This window comes from Cygnus atratus, chromosome 14 (assembly GCF_013377495.2).
Source record: "Cygnus atratus isolate AKBS03 ecotype Queensland, Australia chromosome 14, CAtr_DNAZoo_HiC_assembly, whole genome shotgun sequence".
Taxonomy (NCBI): domain Eukaryota; kingdom Metazoa; phylum Chordata; class Aves; order Anseriformes; family Anatidae; genus Cygnus; species Cygnus atratus.
Window position 1 is genome coordinate 12787416 of NC_066375.1, and position 16655 is coordinate 12804070.

Consider the following 16655-nt stretch of genomic DNA (forward strand, 5'->3'; position numbering starts at 1 on the left):
GTCTGCAGACACCTGCACTTCTTTACAAGAAATCATGAGCTTCTCTGCTTTCTTCACCTAATGTTGGTTCATCCCAAAAGATAGCGTCTGATTTTCCTAATAGCTCCTTAAGAGTGGTGTGGGAAAAGATTCTTATCGTGAGAGACAATCTGAGAGATGGCTAATGGTCATGGATTACATCATCCTGGTTTCAACATGCCATTTCTGTCTGAGCTATTATTTCAAACTCGTTCTCACCCTATTTCTTCTTTTCCGTACTTTCCAGCACCTTTGTCTGGGTAAAGCGGCTCTTACGAAAGAGTCATTCAGGTCAGAGCAGCCGTGGCATGCCACGCCACCCGTGTCACCTTCCTTAATTGTACTGAGGATCCCAGGGGGAACGGTACAGCTGTTTTTTCTTCCCCCGACTCAATAACAAATACATTGCTACCAGCTACAGAGAGTGCCTTTAATCCTCTCAAGACCTTCTGAGGAGGATGCCACTTGCTTCAGAGGCTGTCCAAAATAGCTTTAATAATTTATTTGACATTCTCTTTTGTCTCACAGGATTATGTGGTAATGCACATGTAAGATTGTCCTGAAGTTCTCCAAAGATCCTTGGCAGATCCTGGACATCTCCAGAGGGGTTATTTGAAGGAGCCAAATTTCCCTGCTGGATTCTGATGACTTTTTTCAACCTTTCTGTCCCTGAACTGTGGCTGCAGCTTATGAAAAATCTGGGCAGGACAGTTGCTCTGAGTCAGTGCCCCAGAGACAAAAGCTTCATATTTCAGTAGGAAGGTGCCTTCTCTTGGAGAATATATCAGTCCCTGTGGCTGTGTGTGTGTCTCCTGCATTTAGAATGGGATTCCTGAGATTTCTGCTATTCTTTCCAGCCCTGCGCTGGGCTTTGGCATCTTCCATTCCCTTGTGCTCTCTGTGGGAGGACGATGGAAAATGTCATCTCCCTTCTCTTATGTCCTTTGCATTCTTCCTGCTCTGAACTTAACCAGGTGGAGCAAGTCCCATCATTTTTCTTACATCTATTCCTTCTTCCATTTGGAAGCACTTCAAAATTTTACCTTATTAAACCAAAACAAATGAACAGGGAAGAGCAGTTTTGGAGCCACCAGGCTCGGTCAGCTCCACAGCGATTGCTGAGACTTTTCAGAGAGGAGCCTACTGCAAACAGATGAGAGGAGACAGTTGTTATCTAGGACCTATAAATGAGCTTATGCAGGGGAGAAGATTCCTGCTGTCCCAGACAAGGGAGGATTTCCCAGCCCACCAGGCGATGCCACGTCCCTGCTCCGGGGCAGGAATGCTTTCCTCCATCAAGGCATCCCAGTGGGGCTGGCTCCCAGCTCTCACCTGTCTAGGCACATGCTCTGGCAGCTCTCTGGCATTAAAATGGGGAACTCTTCACCTGCACAGTGTCAGCTGCAAGGGGAGGTGTAGGTTACAGCCACTCAGCCCACGCAGGGGTTAGGTTCTTTGCTATTGCCTGGCGATGGCTGCAAATGCCAAAGTGTACCAGTCATCAGCAGCTATTCTTATCTGCACCATATCTAAGCACCCTTTCTTCAGTACCAAGTCTATTTGCCAAATAATAGGTTGTCATCCCCAAACTATTTGCGGGTTTGGGGCCAGGTCATTTAGCTTTGTTATTGGAAGAAGCTTAGAATCAAGTCTACAGCAGGGACAAGAGCATGGGTCCCGTCCCTTCTTCTTTTCCAGCGTGTTGCTCCTCCAGAGAGGACATTGCTGAGAATGAAAGGTTGGATGAAGCTCCTTCAGGCTCCTTGTTTGCGTTTTCTGTAACACTTTGAAATATGCATTTGAACAGGGCTTGAGACCTATTGTCCTGTACTTGTTCAGACAGGTGCTCTGGAGCAGTTGCAGATGGTCCATGTGACATCTACAGGAGATGGAGAGGCAGCCAGCACCTGAGTTAGGTGCGTTTTGGTTGCCAAACCTGCTCACCACAGCCAGAACCCTGTCTGTTTTGTTAGCAAGGGTGCCAGAACAGGCAGCTCCCCTCCTCTGTTGCATTTTGCCCATGCCTGTCCCTGTGCTGTGTTGTGCTAGCACGGCTGTCCGGCTGGCTGCATGGCAAACTGGATGGGGGAGCGGAGCAGGTTGGTGTCCTGCTGGATTCCTTTCTGCTGTTGTGGCTACTGTGGGGCTCCTCTGGGAGCTGAACTTGCAGGAAGCAGGGCTTCTGCAGAGGGGCGATGAGCAGCCGGGTGAGGTCGGAGCTCAGATTTAGAATATGTCTAAACCAGAATAAGCAACGGAGAGTAAAAGCAGTAGACAACTAGGATCCCTCAGCAGTCCCAGACTATTTGTTGTTTTCAAAGAGCTGCTCCCTTAGAAAGCTCCTTTTGAAGTAATTTGACATGCCATTTCCAGCTCCTCTATGATCTAACTCGGTTATTTCCCCTTTATCTTTCTCCGAATGCACCTGAGCATCTCTATAAGCCTGCCTGCCTGCCAGCACCTCCTCCCATGTAGAGGGACCTGCATTAGTGTGGGATTTAAACTTAATGCCCGAGAAGCTTATGAACTCTCCTATTTGAGCTTCTTGAGGACTTCACACTGCATTTTTTTTCTCATAAAAATAGCATGTGCCTGAGTTTGAAGGATCGGTCAGCTGTAGATCCCTCAAATGGAAAATCCCTCTTGTCGGCGTGAGATAGAGGATAAAGGATTCATTCCTGTCCCCAGTGAAATCAACGTGAGCTTTGCTATTGAGACAGGTCAAATGTCAGTCTCAGTTGTTCGCTCTTCCCCAGGATTTTATCCTTTGTGCTCTCACTATCAATGAATCTCTCTTCCTGTCTCCTTCCCACAAGCTCTCATCCATCCTGATTTGAAGTCACCTCCATTAAGTGGTTGTAACGCTAGCTCTTTGCTTTACTTGCAGAGAGGACACTCCATAAATCTAACATTAGTCATGGCATCTGGCGAGAGCTACCAAGGATAGGCTGCTTTGACTCAGAGGTTATCTAACCGTATCGGCCCCTGCGTTTGCCTTTCCTCTAAGGAAGCCAAGGCTCCCCGGCAGGATCTAGGGCTCATTTCATGTGAGCTGATGCAGCCCTGCAGCCTGCTCGGGGCCGGGGCCCATGTGGCCGCTGAGCGGTCAGCTCTGTGTCTGGGCTCCCTCTCCATCCCCCCTGCCTGCTCTGAGCAGCACAACGAGCTCCTGCAAGCACCTGCAGCCCCTTGTGTGCTCTGCTTGTTTCGCTGCCTGTGCGTGTTTGCTGTGCCTGGGGATCGTGGGGCTGCGGGCATGGGGCTTCCCAGATAGCCTGCAGCGGGTGAGCCAGCAAAAGTGCTACGAGTCAGGAATAAAGCAGCTCAGCTGGCACGTATGTGTGCCTCTGGTTCAGGCTGGCTGCAGCCATTTACTTATTCAGGTTGTAAAAAGCAAAATGGTCTTTTGTGGATGGCCGTCGTCCCTCTGCAGGGGGGAGGCTGGGGAATGGGATGGGAGAGAAAAGCAGGATGCTGGAGCTGCATGGGCACGGGCGCACGACAGCAGCAGTTCTCCATCGGTTATGTGACTGTGTCTGTTTTAAAATGCCCTTGATCGGAAGTGAACAAGCGAGGAGGCAGCGAGAGCAGGGAGAGGGTTAGGGTCTGATCTTTGCTCAGGGATGCGTCAGAACAGCATGTTGTGTTGTTTTATAGCTGCTGAGGAAAGAGAAGATGGAGTAGGGAATGTAAAATGACAGAGAGTGAGTAGACATGGTATTTGCCTGATGTATTTTGCTAGTAATTAGTATAACACCAATTAAACATAAGTCAACTTTTTTTTTCTTCAGCGGTATAAGTTATTGCTTGAAAATATGCCAGCTAAAACCAAGATATTAAACTTTGAGGGATATGGAGATCTCTATTCCTAGAGGATCTCTAGATGAAATTACCCAGACAACAGGGATCTTGACAAAAGCAAGACTTATTATTATCTAGAAGGAAAATGAATAAAAGCAAAAGAAATTGTGTATTCCACATCTAGCGTCTTGCTGCTCATTACACACTCAGGAAGGGGCACCCACAGAGATGCAGATACATCAGTGAGCGAAAGCAAATATCTCACTTTCCCGAAGACAAAGCTGCTTTGCCAGTATTGTTCCCCCCATTGTTTCCCTCGCTTGCCCGCCTTTGGGCTCTTCTCCACGGCACTTCTGCAGGCAAACCCTGCTGCCCGTATGCATTTTGCTTTTTTGTTCTCCCAGCCCTGTTTTCCCTCTCTGCTAACCCACGTCATGAGACTCGGGACGGCTTGCCTCTCGGTCACTTGGCACATAAACCTCCTTAATGATGATTAATAGCTTCTTCCTGAGGGTCAATTGCTGATCTTATACATCTCAAATTGCAGATGCTTTTGAGCTCTCTACCTGGCCAGGTCGGGGCTGCTCTTTCCAACAGGTTCGCTGCTGCTTTGCTCAGTGCTACACACTGATTTTTTTTACTGAACTGTAAGAGCTGCTGCTATTATCTTCTCCTCTTTGAAAAATAACCTGAACAAATCTTGCCCTTGGACCCATTCGGGAAGTTCTCATCCATCTCTGGTGGACCATGAAATCAAAATCTCCTCCTGATAGTCCTGCTGTTCCCTTGTGCTGTGCATTGGGGGTGTTGGAGCTGGCAAATCCCTTCGGCCAGCGTGCCTGAAGTGTGAGATGAGGATGTGTCCCTTAGGCCTTGCTAGGTGTAATCCTTGCTCCTTCGTTAAGCATGTGTTATTCATTCAGTGTCTGGCAGCCCTCCTTACAAGGGTGCAGGCTTTGTGGTGTCCGACCCGCAGCCAGCAAGCTGCAGCACCCAGGGGTGGGAAGGCTGGCATTCCCCCTCAGAGAGGAGATTGCCCTTCCCCTTCCCGCTCTCCCATGAGGCTGACTTTCTGCCATCCTAACAGCAAGCGTAGGGCAGAGCAGTTTCCATCAGTGTCAGATGAAGGCTGATGAATGTTTTTTTTCTTCCCCCAAACAAACCGCAGTCTGCTCTTTTTCCCATTCCTAAACCTCCCCGTTTTCGGAGATGAGCTGATGTCCTCCCGTGCTTGCTCACCTTTAGCAAGCTGCAGTGGCGTTGACGCCTCCTATTTTTCCAGGAGATGAGATCTCCCCAGTCACGGCCATCAGCTGCAAAGCTCCCCGTGCCTCCGTGGGGAATCATGCCAGCATGATGGCAAGCCGTTTAATTCAGAATCGTTAACCACCTGGGCTGATTCCTTGGCAGGAATTTTGGCTGCACTGCGGGAGGGTTTGGCCAGTGTGCGCGCTGCTTCTGCCGTGTGCCAGCCACAAAAATCTTTACCATTTACCGTCCACTGCGGACTTCCAACCTGTGAGCGCGTGGCTGTTGGGGAGCGAAGGACGTGCGTTTTCAGCCGGCCTCAGTGCCTGGTTCGTGCTCTCCCCCAGGGGCTGCTCCTCACCTTCCAGCAGCTGGCAGCCTGACACCCTCCTCTGGTGCCGGGGTGTTCCTCGTGGTTTCTTGGCTGTGTTTTCAGGGAGGGCTATTTGTGGTTGAGCACGCCCTACCCCCTCGTCTCCTCGTTCCAAACCCTTTCTCATTTTCGCTGTGATAGCCCCTAGCTGAAGCCTTGTGCGGGGTCTCAGCTTCAGGGCCATGTCCCTGCCTTAATGCTCACCCAAACTGGTGCATGCCGCATTTCACCTGCGTTGGGCTCTCAGGCTGGACGTGGTGCTGGGTGCCCACACCCTGTGGTGCACAAGAGCATCAGGCTGGGTCTGGTGCCCATTCCTTGGCCCTCCAAATGCCCACTGCTCGCTGCTGGAGCCCTGCGGGGACCTGCTCTCTGCATTTCTCCCTCCTCGGGGTCTGCGATACTGTGCAGGCAACCAGCAGGCTGTTACAGGCAGACTGCAAAAAAGGTGAAACAACAGGAGCCTGTGCTCTCTTTGCTCTTAAGCATCCCAGGAAAGACCCTGGAAAGGAAACAAAGCACCAGCACACAAATCCATGCTGCTGATTCCTCTCCAAGCTTCATTGGGGTTTAGGCTTGAGCCCCTTCCAGGGGCGGCTTCTCCTCCTCCCCCTGCTCTGCGTCTCCCCCTTGTGCTCTGGGGTTCCTTTGTCTGCAGCCCCCCCCCGGCTGAGGCCAGCCCTTTTCATAAAGTTGTGATTTCTTTTGTCACTTAAACACCTATGTGACTTCAAAGGCCTTGAGCAGCGCTTTGCTCCACGGCTCCTGGCCCCCCTGCAAGAACAATTTCCCCTGATTCATTGTCCTGCTAGTGAAAGATTATTAAATTGTTGATGGAGCTTAACAATGGTTTTGTTCAAAGGCAGACACACGTATGCCAGTTCTTTTCTCCTTGACACAAGAGCCGCAATACAAGCATACAATGAAAGGCAGCCACCGAGGAGCAAGCGCTGAGCGCTCGTAAAGCCGGCGTGGTGTCCCACGTCCTGGTGCACCTCGCGGTCACCTCCTGGGCTGGCGTGCGGCTGTCCAACGCCAGCCTCTAGGTGAGGTCCAAAACCCACTGCAAAAAGACTTTTTTTTTTTTTTTTTTTCCTGTATTAATTCTCACTCATACGCTTAGGGGGCTGGGAGGGCCGAGGAGCCAGGAGGCGAGCAGCGGTGGAAGGAGCACGGCACGGTCACCCCCTTCCTCCCCTCGGAGTGTGCCGGGCGCGCGCCCGCGTCTCCACTCACAACCTGCGGTGGGGATCATTATATAGACCGCACAGCCCCGGGCTGCCTGACATTTTACATTGTACAGACTTATTTCCAATTGCTTATCACTTCAGCAGATTTCCAACACTAAAGCTTAAATTTTCCATGCTGGGTTTCCCTCAGGTTGATTTCTTTTTCTTTCTTTCTTAAGTTTTAGCTAAGGCATTCCAGCTGTTTTCTGAGAACAAGACATGCTGTCTCAGCCGTGCTAACAAACTGGTTATAAAAATTTCCTTTCAAGACACATTAGCTTAACTATGCTTTGGAAGAGAGGTGTGGAATTTGGCAGAGAAGCTGTCAGCATCGGCTGGGGGTTGTTTACCCCAAAAGGCTGAGGTTTGCACCGAAGGGATGCCAGCACCAACCCCCCGCATAGCTGCGCCCACACGCCCTGGTGCAGCCTTCAAGCAGCACGTGGGGGGGGGGGGTCACAGTTTTTTTCTGGGGGGCTGGTGCTGCATGGCATGGGCTGCTGCTTGCATGGAGTGGGGCTGAGAGCGGCTTGCCCAAAGGGACTGCCCTTCTGTCGGCTTCTCCCTTTTTTTGGCGTTCCCAGGGCATGTCTCCTGCCCTTCTCCCGCTTCCCACCGAGGCTGCCGCAAGCTCCAGTGCGCTCCCTGATGAGCTGCTGCCAGGAAGGGAAGCACGGCTGCAGCTTTAATTAAATGATAAGGGCAGAGCCCCGGAAGTGGGGAGATAAGTGCAGCGGTGTCTGCCACCGCACTTGCCTGGGCTCTTTCTAATTAGCTCACAGAAGCTCCGATGAGGAGAGTTAACCCTTAGAGGGAGGCTGGCTGCAGTGGCAGGAGGGTGCCAAGGCTGGCCCCAGGGGTGGGATGCTGCAGTTCCCATGGGAGCTGGGGGGGACCCCTGTGTGTCCCCCACGCCGTGCCACAGCAGCAGGATTAGACCTCCGCCTTTCACAGGCAAAGTAAAGCTCTGGGATTAGCCGGCCAGGTTCCTTCTGTCTGAAGCATTTGCTGCTTTAACACATCCTGTGCCTGGTGGGTGGCCTGGGGCTGCCATGCTGCGCTCGTCCCCTCCTGGGGACAGTGGCAGGGGTGCGGGGCACGATCCTGCCGCAGGAGCCATGGGAGAGGTCTGTGGGAGCTCTGGGAGGGGAGGAAGGAGATGGGGTAAGAGGACTGCTGTATGTGGGGAGATGTCAGCAACCCATAATAATAAGGACCGGGAGCTTGCCGGGGCCTGGTGCTACAACAACATAGCCTCTGCTCTGCTGCTGTTCACCCAGACACGGGGCTGCAGAGCGCATTGCTTCAGAGGGCCAGCGAAGGGCTCCTCGGCTGTAGGGCAGCAGGTAGCTGGAGCTCGTGGTGGCCTGGCTCCTTCTGGTCACCTTGTCCCATCAGCTGGAGCCCCTGGGCCATGCTTCCATGCGTCCCCAGAGAGCCCTGGTGGGACAGGGGGACAGGTCATCCCCACGGACACAGGCTGGGGAGCATCTGGGAAGAATCCTGTGCGCAGGAGGCGTTGGCAAAGGCGAGGTGGGAATGTGCATGCGGCATTTGTGTCGGTATTTGGGCAGCAGGAATGCGCACACGAGGCATGCATGAGCTGACAGCCCCTGGGGACGGCAGGTGTTGTTCCTGTGTGGATTTACATAACCATCATTAGCTCCAGCTAGAGAGGACGATGCAAAAGGCAGAAGGGGAAGAGTGGCTGAGGAACCAGCTGCGAGCTCCTTGTCCAGACCTCTGTGTGCTCCAGAAGGTGTCACAGGGGCTGGTGCTCCCTTGGGTACTGCAGGGGCGAACGATGAGACCAGGAAGGTGATTTGGGTACGGCACGGTTTGGTTGGGTTGCTGCGTGGCTGCCCAACCTTCCGGGTGGTCTTTTGTTGAAGGTCTGTCTTTTGTAGGAGTCGTGAGGAGTTCCTGGCTGTCCAGAGGACAGTGTTTGGGCATTATAGGCAGTGGGGTTTCATCTCAGAGGGAGACTTGTCACTCTGTTTGATAGAGCACAGGTGAGGAGGGGTGCCCAGTAATGCCCATTATTGGACTCTTTACGTTGTTTGGAGTTTTGGCAAACCTGAATGACAAGGAAATGGTTTTTCATGGTGGATGTCTGTGGCTTACCAAGTATTTTGAAAAGTGTTGTTGAAACCTGCCCAGATATCTTGCTTCCAAAAGGAGATAGGAAAGGAAATGGCTGGGCTTACTCCATAGTAAAAGAATCCCGCTGCCCCCCAGCCCCAAGCTTTGAAGATGCAATTTGCTGTGATTTCCTGACCCTTTCATTGTGCCTTCTCCGGTTTCCACAGCCCGTGGGGTGGAGTCTTACTGGCAAAGGCTCTTGCCCCTCCCCAAAAAGCCCAGTGCATCTCCCAGGTTTTCCTGTCCTTTCCCCTGCAGCCCCAAAGGACCCCAGGGAAAATATTTTCCACCAGACAGTGCCTCTGGTCTGCCTCGCGAAGCAGACTTTCAAGAAATGAATTAAGACTGCAGGGACAATCCTAATTTTGGCATTTCCTAACCTTTGAACCCCCTAATCCTATTAAGGTAGTTCTTAATGTAATTATTCTGTAATTTAATGTAATAATTCTGCTTTTTATAGCCCAGAGAAGGTTGAAGCCCCGTGGTGCCAGGGTAGGAGATCATCCAGGCAGCACCACAAGTGCAGAATCTGTTACAGGGGATGGGATTTGCTTCCCTGAGTACTGCAGGGATTGCGGTGAAGTTGGGGGGCCGGTGATTTTGGAGGTCTTCCTCTGAGCCTCAGGAGCATGATCAGAACCCAGAGCCTTCGGTCTGGATGCTCCCGGTGCCAGCGGTGCGACCCGCATCCCATTGCTGCGGCGATGGCTGCGGGATGCTGGTGCGTCACAGCCACCCGCGGGCTGCAGGTGCAGCGGCGGTGGGGACGTGGCCCCTCCAGCCCCAGCAGCAAGGGAAGGAGGTGGAAGATGTCCCCTGGGAGCCTGGGCTCGGGCCCTCACTGCCGAGGCCTGTGACAAAGCGTTTTAGCGTTACGCTGCCTGTGCCGGTGATGCTGAGGCTGGTGGGTGCATCTGTCCCCATTAATTACACGCTGGTTCTGCTGTGATACCCTTGGCAGGATCTGGGAAGTTGTTTGCTTCGGTGCTGCAGTTAGTATATGCTGCTGTAATATACTCCAGGGGCCATGGTTTGATCTGTGTGTGCATCTGGGGGCTGACAGGCCATTAACTTTGGAGCGAGCTGTCTGCACTGGTGTTTAGACACCGTCGTTCAGCGTTAGGGGAGCGCTGCTCGCTGCTGCCGGGTCTGGGGGAGAAGGCTGCGTGCGCTGTATCTGTTGACTTTGGCGCCCAGTAGAGATCCACCTGCGTGCTGACATCAGAGCCGGATCTTTCTCAGTATTTATTGCGAGCTCTGGTGATGCTCACCATGGCCCAAGATCTGTAGGTGTGGCGTGGAGCTGCAGTAACCACCTTGATGGGCACTGTAGGGTCGCGCCCAGACACCGGCAGCCATCTGTCTGCGCGCTGTCACGACGGCGTTAAGTTTGGAAAGCCATCTGCCTGGGTGTTGTCGTGCTAGAATTGGTCCCCGAAGCCGTCTGTCTGGGTGTTGTAGTGCGAGGAGTGGTCCTGCAAACCGTCTGCCCGGGTGTTGTGGGGATGGCATGAGCTCATTCTAGGAAAAATAGGGACTGACGTGGACGGCGGGGAGCGCGCCGCTTGTGCGCTCAGCTTCTGATATTTCTCTGCTCATTGATCTCTGGAGCATCGCTCTGGAAATGGGCATCGGTCCAGCCGCCTTCCCCAAGGCCTGGAAAGAGAAATTGGTGTCACGCTGGTGCTGCTCTGGAGGTAGAGGGCTTGTGCTGGTGGCCACGTGCAGCGTGGGAATCAGGGACCAGAGCGGGTTGGTGGGGGACTGCAGGAGGTGAGCTTGGTGCTCCGGTCCCCCCGTGTCCAGAAGGCGAGCATCCACTTGTCGTGCCCACCTCGTCTGGGGGGCCTTGAAGGGGAGGACCTGGTGTCGGGGCTCTGCAAAGCAGCGCGGGGCTCCGCAGCCACCTGCAGCACGGCTCCCCCCTCCCAAAAGCTCTCTGAAGGGGAAGGGGCACTGGGGCAGAGCCCCTGAGCTCCTGCGCACCAAAGAAAGCTCACGCCAAGTCAGGGGACGAGCAGGGGACGGGCTGTTGAGCATCTCCTGCTGCCAGAGGTGCGGGAGAAAGGCACGGAGGAGGGTGCGTCGAGGGGAGGGATGGTGCAGGGGACGCATCCCTGCAGGACCGGGGTGTGAAGACATGGAGAGCACTGGGGCTGCAGCATACAAAACCAGGATTTTGGGGCGTGCTACCCAACCGGCTGCACTGTGACGGAGCAGCCCATGCAGCAGTGGTGCCTGGAGCAAGCGGCACGGCAGGGGGAGAGGTATCTGGAGGGAACAGCGCTGTGAAACGTGGCACCTGGGGGACGTGGTGGCACCGCGGGGGACCGGTACCTGTAGGCATCAGCGCTGTGGGGGAACGGTGCTCGCCGGGAGCGGCACGGAGAGGGGATGGCACCTGTAGGGGGGAACGCGGCAGGGGAGTGCTGCCTGGAGGTAGGCTCTTGTAGGGGAGTGGTGCCTGGGGAGAGCAGGAGAATGGTACCTGGCAGCGGGAGCGTGCGGGGGAATGGGGCCTGCTGGGGGAAGCCTGCAGGTGCTGGTGTCTGTAGGTGCAAGAGCTTTGGGGGTGGGACATGGAGGGAGTGATGGTTCAGGAATGGCCCCAGTGAGCTAGGGTGGAGCTGGGGAATGGCACCAATTTGAGGGAGGTGTGCTGTAGGGAGCTGTGGGAGAGAGCAACACCAGGGAGGAGCTGTTTCCATGGCAGGGACACGGGCAGGGAGGACGGTCCTGCTGGGACAGGGTGCCATGGAAGGTCACCACCATAAGGGACGTCCCAGCAATGCTCTGCAGAGCCCCGAGGGCTCGGTGCAGGAGGAGTGGTGTTGCCAGATGTCCACACCAGGGAGCGGAGTTGGTGAAGCAGCCCATGCTAGGAGCAGTGTCCTGCCTCGGCCAAAAGCCAGCAGTTTGGAGAGCAATTCCTGGCTTCCCCATCCCAGGTGGGATGGCCTGGGAGAAGAGCAGTGCTGTTGGGTTCTGAGCGGGGGGGGCTGGTTGAAGTTAGGGTCTGATGTTCTCCATGCCGTCAGGTAGGGAAGACGAGTCTTTCCAATCTAACACTTCAGGAATGCGTCCTGCTTTGCCTCCCAGCTGCTCTCCCAATCTCCCCGTAGCCCTGAGCCTCCCCGCTCCCTCCTCGCATGCTCTGCTTCCCTCTTGCCCCTCCTGGGCTTCTCTGCATCCTCTGCTGTGCCCTGCTGTCTCACACCCCCAGCCCCATGTTCCTCCTTCCCAGAGCTGCTCCTCTGCATCCCCTCGCCCCTAAATACCTGTCCCTGTGTGCTGCAGCATCCCCGCTCCCCCAGCCCTGAGCACCGTGCTTATGGTACTGATGATGTCTGACACGAGTGGAAGAACCAAACCAGAGCGTGCACATTGGAGATGGTGGCAAAAAGCTGTGGTCCGGGCTGGCTGTCAGCCTGTGCTTGAAGATACCTGGCTTGTAGTGGGCGAGGGAGCCCCAGCCCATCTACTGCAGGAGATGGAAGTGCCTGCTGAGTGATGCTGCCTGCTTTTGTCTCCTGTCTAATGGCACTCAAGTGCACTGTTGAAATCTCCCATGAAGAGCAATAACACTACTAGAGGAGCCCTTGCAAGTGGGATATAGAGAGATAATTAGCAGCGGCACCAATATGTGCCTCTAAGGAGACCGCCCGGCACAAGACTCCTTCCAAAAGAGCAGAGGTGCCCTGGATGCCGGGAGAAGAGGGGGGAGAACAGGGCTGCTGCTCAGGGAGCTTCCCCTCCTCCAGCCAGGGCCAGACCCAGAGCATCTCTGAATGCATGTCCCATAAAGCCCCCTTTTCATCTGAAAAGTTCAAAGGGATGCGACTTTTACTGCCCCGGCTCATTCCTATGCAATGAGGCCGAGCAGCCCCCAGGCAACCGGAGAGAGCCAAGCAATAGAAAGGGGGGAACCAGTGGGCTGCAGATGCCCAAACAAGCACGCATCCCTCGGGGCAGGGACGTTCAGCCTTCTGGCACGGAGATGCTGATAACAGGATGGGCTGACCCCTCTGGCGTGCAGTGAACAGGCAAAGCTCTGGGAAACAGCGTCTGCATGGACCTCGCACCCAGAATCGGCCCTTTGTGGGCAGGATTCCCACCGGCGCTTACCCCCAAAGATTTGTGCTTGCCTGTGGCGGCACATTGAACTCCAGCCCACCGGCATGTGCTGAGAATTAGGCCGTGGGGTCGTGTTTGCTGTAAATTGGGGCTATTCAGGAATTGCACCCTGCCCCGTTCCCGGGCTCTGGAAGCGGAGCTGGTTGTGCTCGCGGCACATAATGCGCTCCTTTAGCGGAGAGCGCGGGTGCCAGCATCTCACTGCAAGAGACAACGCTGGAAAACGGCTTTCGTGCCAGAAACAGACAATGGGAAAAGCAGAATAAAAGACCCTGAACACCGAGTTCCTGCTTGACCCTGCGATTTCTCAGCTGCTATTGGCGCAAGGAAATCTCCATAGCTTTGTTCCCTGGAGAGGTGGCTTTATTTCAGCCCTGCCCTCGGCAGAGCACCTTCCCTCGGAGCAGGAAGTGGGGGCACCCAGGACTCCCCATTGCATGAGTGAGCAGCACCCAGGCTTTCTGGATGTGGAAATGATGACCAGCTGTCCAAATTTTGCGTTGGGAAAGGAGATGACAGGAGACGGAGACGTTGCTTCTTGAACAGAAGCGAAAGGCAACACAACGTGGCCAGCGGCTACCAGAGCATCCTGTTAGTCCTGAGAGGTGAAAACTGAGGTGACCCACGTCTGGCTTTGAGTGTTTCTCTCTACCTGTGGCTCAGAAAAATAAATGAGGCAACTCTGCACGTGCTCAGGGTAGGACAGTTCGTCCATGGCCCTGAGAATGATCCCAAAGCCCTGTGCTGGCAAGCTGAGCTCTCACGGTGGCATGTGGGGGCACCTTGGTCCCTGTGATGCTTGGTCCCCTGCTGTTGCACCCTGCAGCATGAGCATGGCTGTCCCCTGCGCGCGGGTTCCTCTGCGTGTGCCCACCTGAGCGCCCACGGAAGCACGTCCAGTTGGGTCGTAGCAGTGTGCCTGTGCGCACATCTGCCTGCAGGGCTTGGGCCACCACGAGCCGGGTGGCCACAGGCTCTGTGAGCCCTGCAAGGGCCAGCTGAGAGGCTAGGGTGAGGCTGGAGAAACCAGTGAGAGCTTGGCAGCGGTGGCCAAGCAGCCTGGAGGAGGCTGGAGCGGGGCCAGGAGAGGCCAAGGGACTCCTTGGAGGCAGTGGGTACCGAGAGGACATTTTGGGGCTTGGTGCAATGCAACGGGGAGGGCTGGTGGAGGCTGGGCTGTGCACTGATGTGACCCTCTCGTCCTTTTTCTGCTCCTCATTAGAGTCCCCCGAGCGGAGCAGGCTGTGAAGGGGGTCTGCACGGAGGTATGTCCTTGTGGCGTCTGCCAGGATATCACAGCTAACACGTGCGCCAGCGGACGGGACAATTTGGGATGCAGTGGGGGTTGTTTTAGGGCAAGATACGTTCCCACACTGGTTCACTGCTAACCGTGCCCCCTCGTCCATGCCTGTCCCTTTAGCTCTCACTTCTGACCCTTTCCAACCGTTCCCAGCATTGTACAGAGCCTTCTCCTGCAGCGACCTCGTTGCAACCACGGCGGTGCCTGTGTGTGAAGGCTGTGCAGGGTGACTTGGGGACACACGTGTCCTCGAGCCCCAAGCTGGTGACAGGAGGGACGTGCTGCAGGGACAGAGCCTCAGCACGCTACAAAGGGCTCTGGTTTGCTCCCTCCCAGGACCAGGGGTCCTGAGCAGCCTGCCCTTCTGTCCCAGCATCGGCACCATCCTTGAGCGGCCAGCAGGCGCCTGTGGCAGTGAAGTGTCCTGGCGGTGGCAGAGGGGGGGTTGTGTGGTGCCCTGAGGGGGCTGATGGCAAGGGATGGCTTGTGTCCGGGATGGCTCCTGAAGGGTCACTCACCTCCGCCTGGAAATGCCACACTGGGGCCTCTGCAGACCTGTGAAGGGCACTCCCTGTGGCCAGGACACATGGCCAGGGCACAGAAAGGCCTCGAAATGTCTGGGACGGAGAGTGGCCGGTGCCTGAGGACACCAGCCCACGACGCGGTGCAGCTGGTGGCCACTTTCCAGCAAGCAGGGAGCTATGATGCCCTCAGATATCCAGCGCTCTCACGGGCAGGTGCTTGGCACAGAGAAGTTTGGACACACCTGGGACAGGGATCCACGGGTATCAGAAACGTCCAGCCACTCTAGGGTGGCCGTGGGCTCGCCCAGGTGTGCTTCGCCATGTTCTCAGACTCTGGGAGACCAGGAGAGGTCTGAGGACCTCTGGCTGGTTTCGGGGAGGAACCTCCAATTGGTACTTAGGCTGGCCGGTGGCAAGCAGGGCAGGATGGCCCATGGCTGGTGCTCAGGAGACCTGGCTGTACCTCAAGGCAGTGAAAAGCCTGGCTGTGTTTGGGGCAGTTCCCTGAGGACTCCTGTCCATGCATGATGAAGCTTTTGGGGTGTCCAAGGGTGCGGGACCAGGGGGATTCCTGGGCCCTAGGGTGGGCGCAGGGAGCTCTGTCTCACCGTTGTCCCACCCGCACCCACTGCAGGGATTTATTGTCCATGGGGAGCTGGGCTGAGCTTGGCAGGAGGCATCGGCTGCCAGGAGCCTTGGGCTCCCCACCCAGCTCTGCCTCCATTCCCTGGGTGGCCGCGTGTCTGTCCGTCCCCGTCCCCCCGCTGCAGGAGGGCAGAGGCCTCCCAGCCCTGCTCCTCCTCCCAAGGGGTCGCGGGGTCCCTCTCTGGCCTGGGAGCCCGGCCCTCTTGGTCACCCCATGGGTGCCGGGGGGACCTCCAGCCTCACCCCACCGACCCGGCGGGTCCCGGCCGTGCCTAACAATGCTCTCCCTTGCTTCTTGCAGATCTCCGGCCTCTGCCCGATGTAGCCATGACTGGGACCTGTACCCGGGAGTGCACGGAGTTCGGCCACTCCGACACCTGCTGGATGCCCGGCCAATCCTCCCCCAGCCGCAGGCCCAAGAACGCCCTCAAACTCTCCACTTTTGTGCCTTACCAAGACAGAGGGAGTCAAGAGCAAGTCGGGAATGGCAGCCCCAGACTCTCAGAAGAGCGCAGCACCAAAATGGCCAACCTCCGCCTGCTCCCCACGTACAGTGCCTTCTCCAATAGTAGCCATGAGCCCTGCAAGGACTCTCCCATGGAGGAAATTCCTCTCACCCAGACCTCGGACTTCCAGCCAGCCACCACCCCCTCGTCCCAGACCACCAAGAGGGAGATATACCTGTGAGGCTGGCCCGAGGGGCCGGGAGCAGACGTGCTTCTGAGGCCAGCGTCCAGAGGAACATTTGAAACTTCGATGCTTTACAGGCTCCTGTGGCCGGGTCTCCTCCGGGTGGTGGTTGAGGTGCCCAGGGGCTGTGAGGACAGCAGGGCAGGGCAAGGCAGGGATGGAAGGAGCGCCTTTATAACCCATTTTCCGGGGCGGGTGGGAGGGGTGAAGGCATCCAAAACCCGATTTCTGAGCACTTGCGGGTGCATGCCTCTGAACTGCGTGGTCGGGGAGGGCTGGGCAGGCTCCTGGTGCGGAGGGCATGGCCGGGGAGAAGGGCTGACGTACCAAAGGTCCGCGCAGAGCTGGTGGAGTTCCTGGGGCTTAGGAGGAGGGGTGTCCCTGCGCACAGGGAGCGAGCTGCCCGGCTCTTCGCTGTAGACTCCTGTAAATACGAACCTTAGGAATGACATTCAAGTCCTGCCTGATCGAAACTTTTTATTGTCCTTGAAACAAAAGACATTTAAACGAACACACACACACACAATCCCAATCCACAGGGAGCAAGTTCC

At 55.7% G+C, this 16655-nt stretch overlaps 1 protein-coding gene across 1 annotated transcript in view; it reads left to right on the forward strand.

Moving 5' to 3' along the window:
- PCDH1 (protocadherin 1) overlaps positions 1 to 16101 on the forward strand; it is a 44312-nt gene extending 28211 nt beyond the window's left edge. Inside the window, exon 5 of the mRNA XM_035562960.1 lies at positions 15716 to 16101. Within this exon, the coding sequence (XP_035418853.1) occupies positions 15716 to 16101 (386 nt within the window). The remainder of the gene's footprint in view (positions 1 to 15715) is intronic.
- Positions 16102 to 16655: the final 554 nt, after the last annotated feature.